The sequence below is a fragment of the Heloderma suspectum genome, chromosome 1, assembly GCF_057233095.1.
Source record: "Heloderma suspectum isolate Gila_16-S chromosome 1, 16-S_ref, whole genome shotgun sequence".
Lineage (NCBI taxonomy): Eukaryota > Metazoa > Chordata > Lepidosauria > Squamata > Helodermatidae > Heloderma > Heloderma suspectum.
In genome coordinates this window covers 330362721-330375700 of record NC_139458.1, presented here as the reverse complement: position 1 = coordinate 330375700, position 12980 = coordinate 330362721, and the positions used below count along the sequence as shown (strand labels likewise).

Genomic DNA, 12980 nt, shown 5'->3' with positions numbered 1-12980 from the left:
GATTTTAGGATTGAGAACTGAGAGAGAGAGAGAGAGAGAGAGAGAGGTCTGTGGGGATTTGTGAAGTGATTGTTTGAGAGTGTGATCTAGACAACAGTTTATGAGGAAACATGTCTTGATAAAGCCATTAAGAGTTACCTGTTTATCATTCCTGTTTATTATACCTGTTTATTATTCAACAACTTATTACTGTAATCGATAAAAGATTTATTTGTTAATAAATCCTATGCCTTCTGCTCTTGGCTACATAGGGGGAAGGTATAAAGGGAACAGTACAAGGTTATAACTAAAGTCTGTGTGTCCTTGCAGTTAGAGGACTGAGTAAAGGGTTGGACCTTAGCCTTAAAGGCCCTGATGGCAGCAAAACCCTGTGTATGAGATAGAAGATGGTTCCTGCTGGGGGTGAGAAAGGCCTTAGAAAAGGTGTATTCTCACTAAGAGAAGGCAGGAACGCCACAGATATCAACCCCAATGAGCCCCAGCCAGCATGGCCAATGATCTGGACTACTAGGGTTGTAGTCAAAACACCTGGAGGGCACCAGGTTGGGGAAGACTGTTCTAGAGACTGTTCACCAATGTTTCCAAGATGAAAGAAATCATTCTAGGATGAGTCACGCAAGATTGACAATGTTATGATAAGGGCAGTGATTTTTTTCTGTTGTTCCTGGGGGCGGGGGTGTTTTATCCCTCACTCCAAATAAACTTTTGTTGGAGTTTATGATGCTTCTTGAATGCAGCAGTCTTCTGCATTAGTGCTGTTCTGTTCTCAGAATCTTCTACTACTCTGTGGGGGGTTGTAAATGTCATAGAATGTGATGCTAAGCAACAAAGAGCACACACAAGGAAAGTGCACAGGCACATTGTAATTTGCAATGCGTGCAAATTACAACCACAAACTGCTGTGCAGCTCCCCCTGCCCTCCTCAAAAAAAACTCCAGTGGACACCCATGCCCACAGGCCTGACTTGTTGGCCTCCAGGCAATCAGCAGCAGTGTGAACGGGACCTCTTTGCTTTTGTGCAAAGTTTCTGATTGTGTGGAGTAACCTGTGCTTCTAGCAGTTGTGCGCACACAGAAGCCCCTTTCACACTGCCACTGACTGCAGGGAGACTGAGAATGGAGCCAAAGGGTGGGATTCCGTCCCTTCTCCATGCATTCAGTACATGCATGGAAGGAACAAGAGAACAGGGCTTTTGAGACAGAACATTGATCCATCTAATCTGGTGCTGTCTGCATCTACTAATAGCTGCCCACAAAGCCTCAGGAAAAGGTCTTCGCCAGACCTGATACCCGAAATCCTTTTAACTGTGGAGGTGGGGACTGAACCTGGTGCATTTGCATAGGCAGCTCCAGGGGGGTGGGGACAAGCACTGCCCCCATAAGTAGCCTGCCCCCACCTATTCACTCTATTTTTTTTTTATTTTAGAAACCTAAGATGTGGGATAAAGCTCCACTCCCCACATCCCAAAATGTACCTTGTCTCTTCTACATCCACCCACCCCCTGCAGTAGTTTTTTTTCTGGTGCTACTGCTGGCCTTTCTGCATGCGAAACATGTGCTCTACCATGGTTATGGCCTCCCCTCACACTTGCGTCTCACAAGCAGAGCTTTCCTATATCTTGGTATGTATAGTTTCTATTTAGGTCTTTCCCAGTTAGGTCTTTCATTTATCTTTTCCAGCACCAAAATACAATGATGGGAGAAGCATCACCTCTTGAATTTCTGCCTCTCGTGCAACTTTTAAGGTCATAGACTTTTTTGGCAGCTATTTCCATGTTAAATATACATTTCCCCCAATAAAATTATGAGATAAATGCTTAGCACAAGGCAATGTTTTCCCATTTTGTTTTGTTTAACGCACCCAATTTCCAGTTTCCTTAATTAGCTCGATACTAATTGGAGTTATGTAAACGACAAACTAATATGCTAGCAGCAAATCGTGTATACTATGGTTCATATTCATTTTAGAATCAACTGTCACCTTCTCATTATAATTATGAACCTGGTGACAATTATACATGCATACTGAATTAATGGACAGGCACGTTACCATTATCTAACTCACAAAAGGAGTTTAAAAGTTAACTAGTGGAGCAGAAGCATTTGAACTTTGCCTACTTATGCAGAAAAAAGGGCATTACTTCAGGCAATAGTAAGTGAGTATTAGGGATGTCAGAGAATTCTGCCATGGATCTTGGTGAATGCATTTGGCACCCTGAAATCCGTGGCGGAACGAAGCCCCTCCCCCCCCGCCCGCGAAATGGGCCCGGAACGTAGCACCTACCTGCTGCCATCCTTGCTGACTTGCGAATGGCGGCCGTGTCTGCGGCCACCATTCGCTTCTTCCATATAGCCGTGATAGGCTACGTAAATACTTACGTAGCCTATCACAGCTAATGCAGGGATGCCATTTGCATCCCTGCGGAAGCCATGATAGGCTACCTAAGTATTTACGTAGGCTATCATGGCAAAACTAAGGGAACGCAAATGGCGTCGGCTACGCAGCTGGACATCTGGCCGCTGGGCATCCTGCAGGGACACAAATGGCAGCTGCCATAGCCACCGCCATTTGCATCCCTGTATTTCGCCATGATAGGCTACGTAAATATTTATGTAGCCTATCACAGCAACCCCCCCAAAAAAAACAGCGAATGCAAATGGCAGCAGCAGCCGCCATTTGCATTCCCTTTTTTTTTGCCATGATAGGCTACGTAAATATTTACATAACCTATCACAGCAAAAAAAAGGGGAACACAAATGGCGGCCGCCATAGCCGCTGCCATTTGCATTCGCTGTTTTTGGGGGGGGGTTGCCGTGATAGGCTACGTAAATATTTATGTAGCCTATCATGGAAAAAAAAAGGGGAACGCAAATGGTGGCCGCTGTAGGTGCTGCCATTTGCGTTCGCTGTTTGGAGTTTTTTTTTTGCCGTGATAGGCTACGTAAATATTTACGTAGCCTATCACAGGAAAAAAAGGGGGACCGCAAATGGCCGCTGCTGCTGCCATTTGCATTCGCTGTTTTTTTTTGGGGGGGGTTGCCGTGATAGGCTACGTAAATATTTACGTAGCCTATCACGGCAAAATACAGGGACGCAAATGGCGGCGGCTATGGCAGCTGCCATTTGCGTCCCTGCAGGCTGCCCAGAGGCCGGATGTCCAGCTGCAGGCGGCCCCGGACGGTGGCTCCATGGAATCTCTGCGGAGAGAGCTGGCCAGAGAGAATTTGGGGGGGAGGGATGGAGCGCCTCCCCCCCACCGCAAATGTCACCCTTTGAAAAGGTAAGTGACTTTCGTACATCCCTAGTGAGTATAGAGCAGACCTGACTTTAGGGCAAGAAACAAGGGTGTTTCCTTTGAGGGTGCATCTGCTTGGCAATTTGAAGAGAATTAAATAAATCTCCCTAAATCTCTTTGGCACTGACTATTCAATTTCTTGCTATGCGATATTTGTATACCTGCTCTGCCACTGCTGTTCTTTATGACTGAGCTATGTTTTTAGCATATTGATGGAAGTACAGTTTTGGCCTGGAAAGGCATCTGATACATTTTCAGGTAAATATATTCAATGGCAGGAATCATGTTTTTTTCCTGCTTTTTCAAGGTACCTACAAAAGTGCTGAACCAAGCGCAAAGGATCCTACTTCTGGAGTCCATAGCATTCTGGCACAGTGCTTAATCAGCCTGCAACACTTATCTCATCTTAGTCCCACCATCTTCCATTAAACCAAAGTGGCAGAACTGAAAGGTCCAGTACAAACATTACTTCTGCAGCACGTTTTCTCCTCCACTCTGATTGGCTCTGATTCACATTTGTAACGTCTGAAGTGATGCATCATTGGGGGCAATTCCCACACCACCTTCAATGGACCACAATGGAAGTGGAAGACTTGTCTTTGGAAGTATTGATATGGCCTGGGCTATCAATGCACTGCAGAGCTTCAGGCTTTGCTGCTACAATATGGGAAATGACCAAAGGGAAACAGTAACCACTCTGCAGAAGTCACATCTGAACTGGGTTAAAGTTAGAACACTTCGAGGGTCGAATGGTGTACTTGTCAGTATCACACTAGGACTGGGGAGACCCAGGTTCAAATCTCCACTCCAGCCAAGAACCTCACTGGATGACCTTGGATTCCAGGGTTGTTGTAATGATAAAAGGAGAGAACTAGGTATGCTTCCTTGAGCTCCTTGGAGGAGCTCAGTGTAATAAAATGAATAAATAAAATAATACATCCTTAAGACATGAGGATAGGATTGGATAAACAGTCCTCACTTTAGGAGATCTAGAAAGAAGTTGCTTTCTCTAACTCAGGGGTTGGCTTACGACAGCTGCAGAATGAGGTGCTTCTGAACAGCTACTCAGTCCAGCAATTTGTTTTCTGTACCAGAACTGGAGCTTGCACACCCTTTGACACACAAATCTACTCCTGTTCCCCCACCCCCAAATTTTGTGGATTTAAGCAGGCTAATTTAGTTGTTGAGGGGGGAAGCTTTGTGCCCCTATTTCCCCAAGCTTTGAGTTAAAATATCTTCGGAAAAGGATATATTTCCCTTCCTCTGATGGGATGATAAATATCCCTTATTTCTGCCCACTAGAGGCATCATTATGTTGCAGACAGAACTAGGATAAGCTTTAGGGATATTAAAACTTCATTCGTGTAAGAAATCTCATCACAGCAGCACTGAACATACAGCTTGCTATTTAATACATAGTCTCTTCTATATGAACGCTGTTACCTATGATGAGGAAACTCATCTCAAATCCTCTAAGCGTAGAGAAAGCAGCATACGATAGGCGCTCAGACATTTAAGTTGCTGCTAAGAGCTGGGAAACAGCAATCCATTGGGGAAATTGGGCAACAGTGACATGCAAATGAGCACTGCCCCAAACGTCATCATTTATCTTGTATTGTTTGTGCTCCAATGGCTGCATGCCAACTCAGGAATATCCTCCCCAAAGAGATATAACAAGCACTGACATTACAACCTTTCTGTTGTCTGATTAAGACTTTTCTATTTGCCCTGACATTTTAAAGTGAACTGTTGTGCCCCATTTTCTTGGAGTTTTGATCATCCTTTGCTGCCTTTTAGTCTGTAACTGGTATGAAGGAGATTGTTTCTTTGTATTTTGTTTGCATAATGTTTATGTCTATTGTACATCACCCTGGAATCCACTGGATAAGGGGCAGATTAGAAAGGTTTTGAATAAATAAAAACATTTCACAGAAGTAGGTAAAGATGATTCAGATAAATGTGTTGGGACAAATGGCTAACACCTTAGCTCCTTTACAGGCATCCTTGTTCTGGTCAGAGGAAAACAAAAAAGACAGTAAACCAGGAGTGTCCCTCTTCTCCCACCAGTTACTGGGGGGAATCTCTAAAATAACCTTGCCCCCAAACCTGCAAGTGAAGGGTCCAAGTCCGTTTCCATTTGTTTTTCCCTCTCCAATATTGTATGGGCCAAATGGACAGGTGCAAATGTATACCTGCGTATGTTGATTCTCCCCATCATAGAGATCTAAGTCTGGAAAGAACTTGAGGGACATCTGTCTAACCCTCTTGCTATGACAGGATACCTGGATCAGATTTACAGTTTGCCACACACAGAAGCCAGGACCAAACAAGGTGCCTTAAGCCGGGCATTCTGCTAGTCAGGAATGGAATATTAACACCATCATTTCATCATTGGGACCAAGCAGGATTTCAGTCTACTGCTGTGATGTGAAATATCTAGACTGCAGCCCTGCATGGCAGATTCAAGTTAATGTCTCAGCCTACCCTGGCCTCCCACAACAGTGTTAGACCCTAAACTATACCTTTACCTGCTTTGATCCCAGTTGGCAGCAAACAGGACCAGGATCTTCCTGCCATAGTGATCAAGGTTGGCCAGTCCCCCGGGGAAGCCGTCCTTGAGTGCCTGCTTGATGCCCGGGTCAGTGGCTTTGAAGCTCTTGAACATATCAAGGTTCTGCTGACGATACTCGAAGTACTGGGCCAACAAGCGAAACGCCTCAAAGTGCTGGAACTTCCTGGCCCGAAGGAAGCGGAGGATGAAGGCGTCATCTGTGCGGAGAAAGCCAATGTCAGGCCGGGTGATCACCATGTCCCGTACCTCCTGGATGTCCTGGTGCAAGGTGTCTGGGTTTTCATTCAGTTCCAGCCGGGCTTTTTCCAGGGTCTCCGGGGACAGACCTGCCTGCAAATGAGTCATGCTGCTGCTCCCTCCAGTATTCTCGTAAGTAAGAAGGGATGCAACCCCCAATGTGATACGAGGTCTGGAGTCTCCTTAAAAACAAGAGATCCTTCTTTCCCTTTCTAGAATCCAGTGAATTTGGTGCTTCTTTGCCTTATAGCATGAATCTCTCCAACAGAAATACCTGATGCCGTTCAGTCTGTAAGCCCGGCTCACTGCCCATTTGCCCTTTCCATTTCACTCAGGCCCATCCAGTGACAACCCGCCCCCGCCTTCTTCTCACGCCAAATCCCCACCTTCCCAGGAACCGTTAACAGCATAAAGCTGCAGTAAAACTAGAGCGGGTGTATACTTGAACCCAACCGCTATCCTTCCGCTGTAACTGGCCGTTGAGTGACACAAATGATGGCTTTGGCAGGGCCCAAGTAGATGGAGTTAGTATTCTTGTCGACCCGCTCAAGCAATGGGGTTTGCTTCCTCCCACACAAGATTGTCCTTTGGGTTAAGTAGTCATTTTGCCTGGGACACAAAACGCCCTGATCAGCAGTACATGATGGCAGAGAGGAAGGCCAAAACAGCCAGACAGTGACTTTCCCCAGATTAGGGGCTGATGTTGACAGGTACTGGATTTTTTCTCTCTCGCTCTAATATTCCCACCTTCCTCCTCTGTGCAAAGCAGGGATCGCACCCTTGGTGCTGCTGGAATAGCTATAAGGAAGAAGAACGATAGAAAAATAAATGAGGCGGTAATTCAACGCTTCCAACAGGGATATTCACCCCCTCCCCAAAAAACAAAAACACCAGGCGACTGGTGTATTTAGAAGTCAATGTGCGACAGGGTTCAAGAGGCATGCAGCTGGTCTGCTGTGGGGCTGGCTGTTGTTGTTGTTTTAAAGGAGGATCTAATTTGCATCCCCACCCATTCTAGCCCATGGAGCTCGGGATGGATCCCCCCCCCCATTCCCCTCCTACATGCACAGTGATCTCATCTAGCACCAGCAAGCCTGTCGCACGTTCCTCGCCCGTCTGCTTCTCTCGGGTCTTCCGGGGAGGAGGGCGGAGGGGCGGGAGAGGTTGAGAAATCGCCCTGCTCCTCTCCCCTCACTCACGGGACGCAGAGGCTTGCAAAAGACCCCCCCGCCCAAAGCCAGCAATCCCAGACAGGCATTCAGAGAAAAAAAGGCACCGCCAAGTAATTCCTCCCAGCCAAGCCAGCCAAACGCACACGCAAGGCAATGCGGCACCTTCCGGCATCCATCAGCTACGGCAGCAAGCGCTTCGCGTGGGAAGCGGCGAGGCGAGGCCGAAGCGGTCAGCAAGACGCAGCAGACAAGCCCGGGACGTGCCCATGTGGCGTCGCGGGCTTGCCCGTCCTCTCCCGGCGGCCCCCAGCCCAGCCCTCGCCCCGGTGCCCAGCGGCCGCGGTGGGGGCGTGGAGGCGCTGGTGGTCCTCGCGGTCTCCTCGGAGGGGAAGATGGGGCTGGGCGGCTGGTGGGAGCCGAGCCGGAGCCGCCGCCGCCGCCTTTGTGTTCTCGAGCGAGCAGCCGGCGACTGCTGCCGCGGTTGGCGCTGGCTTGTGTTCGATGCGCCGCTTCTAGCAGGTTTACGTCAATCAAGGCTCCCTGGGCGGCAGCCGCCGCCGCTGCCTCCCCGCGTTACTTCAGAGCGAGCCCGCCGCGCATGGTTTTCACGGCCCGTCCTCTCGCTCGGCGTTCTCCGGGCGCGCGGGAGGGCCAGCGGGGGCGATTTCGTCCTCCGGTCCTGGCCCCAGCCGCCCCCTTTGCCTCCCTCTGAACCTGCTTCTTTCTCCAGCGCTTCTGGCTCTACCAGCAGAGCGCTTGAACGGCCCCCATAAGCCCAGGGCTCCAGAGCCCCCCGGAGCGCACCTTCCCCCGCCGCCCGGACTCCTGGCTACCCTCTTTTGCGCGGGCAAAGATCCCAGAGTGCAGCGGGGGGAGCTGCGTATGGTCGCTTTGAGGCGCGCAGCGGCGGCCCAGAATTCTCCCCGAAGTCCCCGAAGTCAAGGCAGCTGGGAGCACGAATACAGCCCAATGGGACACACTTGTAGCGACTGAGGCCAAATCTCTCTCTCTCACACACACACACACACGCACGCACAGGGCTGGTGTCGAGGGCAGGCTTGGTCGGGCGCCTGTCGAGAGCCCACACCGCAGCAGGGGCCCACTGACAAGATCCCCCTGGAGTTGCTCTGCCTCGTCGCCGTTGCAACCTGCTTGTTCACCTGCTTCTGGCTGAGGCCCAGACAACCGTGGTGGTGCGAAGGAGGAGCAGATGCCCCTTGCGCACGGGTTCTCTGCCCGTCAAGCAAGCAAGTGGTCGCGGTGACGAGAAAGAGGGCGGCGAGCAGCAACAGCAGCTGGTGACAACGGCGGGGAGAAGGTCTGACTCGCTGAGGGGAGGAGGCCCGTTGAGGGTGTCTTGCCCAAGGTCTCTCCAAACCCTGGAGCCAGCTGTGTGTGTGTGCCTGCGCACGACTGGGGAAAGTAGGATCCATGCGGTGGGAACTAACAGAGAGTGCTAAGATGTGTTTTCCCAGGACAAGGCCACACACATGCAAGTGCTCATTGTTGGATGAGTGCAGCATCAAGTGGTGATTTGCACGTGTTTATAACCTATCGCCCCCCCCCCCACACACACACACACATCATCTGCACCACGAACACTGTTTTTCAGTGGAGTCAGTTCATTCGCACAGCTCCCAATCATCAAAGGGCTTTTCAGAGGGGTGGGGGGAGAAACAGGGCTGTGCCCATGGGTCACACCCCCGACATCAGTGTGCCCGCTGACTCCACCCCCTGACCTCAGACATTAGCAGAAGGTCCGAATGCCTACGCATGCACAGCTGGTGCACAAAGACTCCTCCGCTCAGTCAGGAACCCCAATAACACAGGGTTCCCTATTGCATGGGAAAGCCTACACCCATAGAGCGGGACACATCTCCTGCCAGATATGAGCAGTCGAGGGTGTGAGGCAGCGCACATCAGGCAGGCATACTGACCTGGAGCACCTCTGAATAGCCATCCAGTGATGAGAAATCACATTTTGCACCTGCAAATATGAACCAGCCCTGCTGTGGAGGCTGGTGGCTCCTATTTCAGTGGGGCTGTGAATTTGCTCTGGGTTTCACTCAGAACTCTAAAGAAGCTATCCAAAGTGCTGACCTATCCAATGGTTCAGCACCTTGGATAGCTGCTTTAGAGTTCAGACTGAAATCCAGAGCAGATTCACAGCCCCACCGAAATAGGAGCCACCAGCCTCCACTGCAGCCCCATCTTACGCAGCCTCTGGACACAATGCTACAAACTGAAATTGGATTAAAGCACTTTGGGGACTGTCATATGTTCCTGAAAAGAATGGTGGGCCTTGTAATGGTATGAGGAGGTGAAGGTTTTGATGGCTTCCCCTTCCAGAACAGATTTCCCATCTGTTCCCATAGCATGCAATGAGGGTCGTTACAGAAATCTATTGTGGAAATCTAGGCATAAAATGTACTACACTATTTTCTGTCAAACCTGAAACTTGCTGGATGAGACCAAGTGCCTAGCATCTGACTGTAATCAGCCCAGTGCTTCCAGGGAGCCACACAAGTAGAACATGAAGACAACAGCCTTTCCCCATTATTTCCCCCCACACACACACACACACACACACACAAGGCAACCAGTATTCATTGAGAGTCATGGCAAATGTAACTTGTTGCTTTTTAAATTGAATGTTAAGGAAAATTGCATTAAGGACACTTCTTTGTATTCACACAGGAATAGGTCACCTTGGGAAGATCACAGTCTTGAAAGGTGGCTAAGAAATATATTCAGTAAATAAAAATTGGATGTCAGGAGGTAACAAAAGATTACGTTTCCCAGAGGGAAGCCATGCTAGCCGATTGTAGCAAATATACAACAAATAGTTTTGGTAGAATTCATCAACAGGTTTAGTTCTATTGCCAGAGGCTTGAATTGGGATAAAGGGTTTTTATGGCACACTATGTGTGAATTGGTTTACCTAGTGCCAGGATGTTTGTGTTATCAGCAACAACTGCACTGTGAATGCCAATGGTTAATAATGTGATTATCACTGTCAGTACTTCTTGCATTTAATTTCCTTTGACCTCACCATTTACAGTTCTTACACACACACACCACTCTCCATAATACCCCATGCCTCTGATAAAATGGGCTACAGTCCACAAAACTATATGCCAGAATAAATGTGTTAGTCTTTAAGGTGCCACAAGATCCTTTGTTGTTAAAAATTCCATGACATCCAGCCATATGACAAATAGATCCACAGGCACATCTCGATCAAGTTCCACTTGAAAGGAAATATAGATAATGCTGTAGATAGTTGACCCCGCCAATATACCCCAATATTTGTGGTGGTGGTGGTTGCATACATCTTTTTATACTGGAATAATGGCTTTGCATCCTATAACCGACTGCCATGGCCAAAGCCAGTAACTGAAAATGGCCCCAGAGTCATCTGTCCTGTCCTGTGGATTTTTCCTTCCCATAATATAAGGATTTTTTTTCTGCAGAGCTTAAATCTTACTTAAGAAGGCTTCACTTCAGTGGTTTCTGGGAGTATGTGATAAATGGGAAGGGAGGGATCTCACTAGCTGTTACAAGAACAAATAGATCATAAAAGGCTGAGCAGTGGCTCACTGCAGATGACGTGACTATCATCTCTGTTCCCTGCATCACTCCTCACCATGCCAAGGCCTAGACAGAAATAAAGGCTCTCTTGATCTCAAAAATGGCGCACTCACCAATTCAAGAATGAGGCAACTCTCCGTTGTAATATTAGCACAGTCATCTGGGTCACATATCAAGCACAAGATGAAGCCAAATGTTCTATGTATATTTTTTTTTAATTGTCACCAACATACCTACCATTGCAAATGGTTGCTGATGGCACAAAAAGACCTGCTGGATCAAAGAAAGCAGCAGTGTAGTTTTCAGTTTTAATGTAATACTACTAGGAGTTATTCAGATAGGAGCTGGTTTGGTTCTCATTGGTACCCATTGAGATTTATGACATAAAATAAGCAGGCAAGACTGCTGGAGGAGAAGAAGACACTTTTGATCTATGCTGGGTTTTAATAATTTGTGGGTTTTACTATATTTTATTGTGTTTTAATGTGTACAATGCTTTGAGAGACTTTGACCCAGTTTGCACTGTGGGTTGTTGGAAGTGCGGCAGGAGCAAGCATGCATGCTGGTTCCCACCCACCCTCTTCTGCTATGATAAACAACCCAGGGACCCTGCATCCCTGGGTTGTCTAGGTGACATCCAAACCTGGAACTCTAGGAGCTTTTCTACATGAGGCTTTTAACATGCCATTTTACTGAGGCTTTTGCTTCCAGACTCTTCATGGGATTAAGATCAGTTCCTTTACACATGTTTTTTTCCCAGGGGACTTCTTTCTCTGCCTTTTTATATGTTCCATTACACAACCACTAGGTGGTGTTGTGGTATAGTGGAATTGTGCAAATACACCAGGGTTTCATGCCACCATTCACAGAAACCCAGACTTTCCTCATTAGGAAAAAACAACAACACCCCACTATAATGGTTGCAAAGCATGGCAGAGGCCCTGGAGGATGACAACATCATGTAAAGTACCCGCAAACTAATGTGAGTGAGGAATCATGATCACACAATTAAGGCCTTGTGTAGAAAGACTCTAGGTTGTTGGAGGATGAGTGATCCAGAGTTTGAAATCTCTGGAGGAAAGAGAGGGTGCACGTGTTTTAAATAAATACAAATATAATTTTATTTTTTAAATTAGGCCCTGATGTTCTGATGTGATCATAACCCCCAAATGCCTTCAACTATTTCCCACCAGTATGTATTTATGCTGTGACATTAAGGCTTCCCAAACCTCTGCTGGAATATTTATTGGTAGCATCTCAGATTATGAATTGTTCTCTTTAAAGCCCAAGACCAGACTATATTGTTGTGACATTACTCCTTGAATTGCCAGGAAGGGAGACTGATGGCTTGTCACATAAAACACTGTATTATGAGTCATCACATGCAGCCACTGTATTATCAATAAACAAGGATATATATGGCGAGCCTGCCTCTTCTGAAATCCCAGTATCGTTGGATCATATTATTAATATATTTTACAGCCTGGACACACATTAGTTCTGTATTAAAGGAAATGGTCTCCAGTAAATACATAGTTCCAAATGTCACCATATTTCTCTGACCTTTACTTGTATGCAATATAATTCAGACGTGGCTTGCTGTCATTTTGTATCTGGTGGCCAATATGCAAAGCATTTTGCAATATTTTGCCCTATTCCTTGAATTCTCTAGCCATAAATATGGAGTCTCCATGTATATTTTTGATTAATCATATGGATGAATTCTATAGCAAAAATACACTTATGGAATATTTACTTCTTTCATATTTCTAAAATAGATTCCAAAGCTCTGCTGTATCACAGGCAACAAGAAGCATCCCTGTTTCATTGTAATCTGAATTTATTATTTGCAAAGAGATTTCTGCTGATTTTTAAAAAAGAAGTCAGGATTTGATTTCCCCAGGCTGATGCTTTTATATGGTCAAAATGGTTTTTATGTTGTTCTGAGCCTCAAGAGCAAGTTGGCTGCATGTGATGACTCATTCTGTCTAGTTCTGATTTGTACAGTTTCTCTGGCTATATTTTCACTCAGAACTACTGTTCTTCACCCATAGCAGTGCTACTACAACATGTTTTTCCCCCTTTCGCTTATATTTTGGTTCATAGACTGCAC

The 12980-nt window shown here is 47.0% G+C and overlaps 1 protein-coding gene across 1 annotated transcript in view; it reads right to left on the bottom strand.

Annotated features, from left to right (window-relative positions):
- The window catches only part of CLVS2 (clavesin 2), a 73645-nt gene extending 65535 nt beyond the window's left edge, over positions 1–8110 (bottom strand). Inside the window, exons 1-2 of the mRNA XM_084831605.1 lie at positions 7439–8110; positions 5824–6902 (exon numbers count right to left, since the gene is read on the bottom strand). Coding sequence (XP_084687731.1) covers positions 5824–6212 — 389 coding nt within the window. The 5' untranslated portion in view covers positions 6213–6902; positions 7439–8110. The remainder of the gene's footprint in view (positions 1–5823; positions 6903–7438) is intronic.
- Between the last annotated feature and the right edge of the window lie 4870 nt (positions 8111–12980).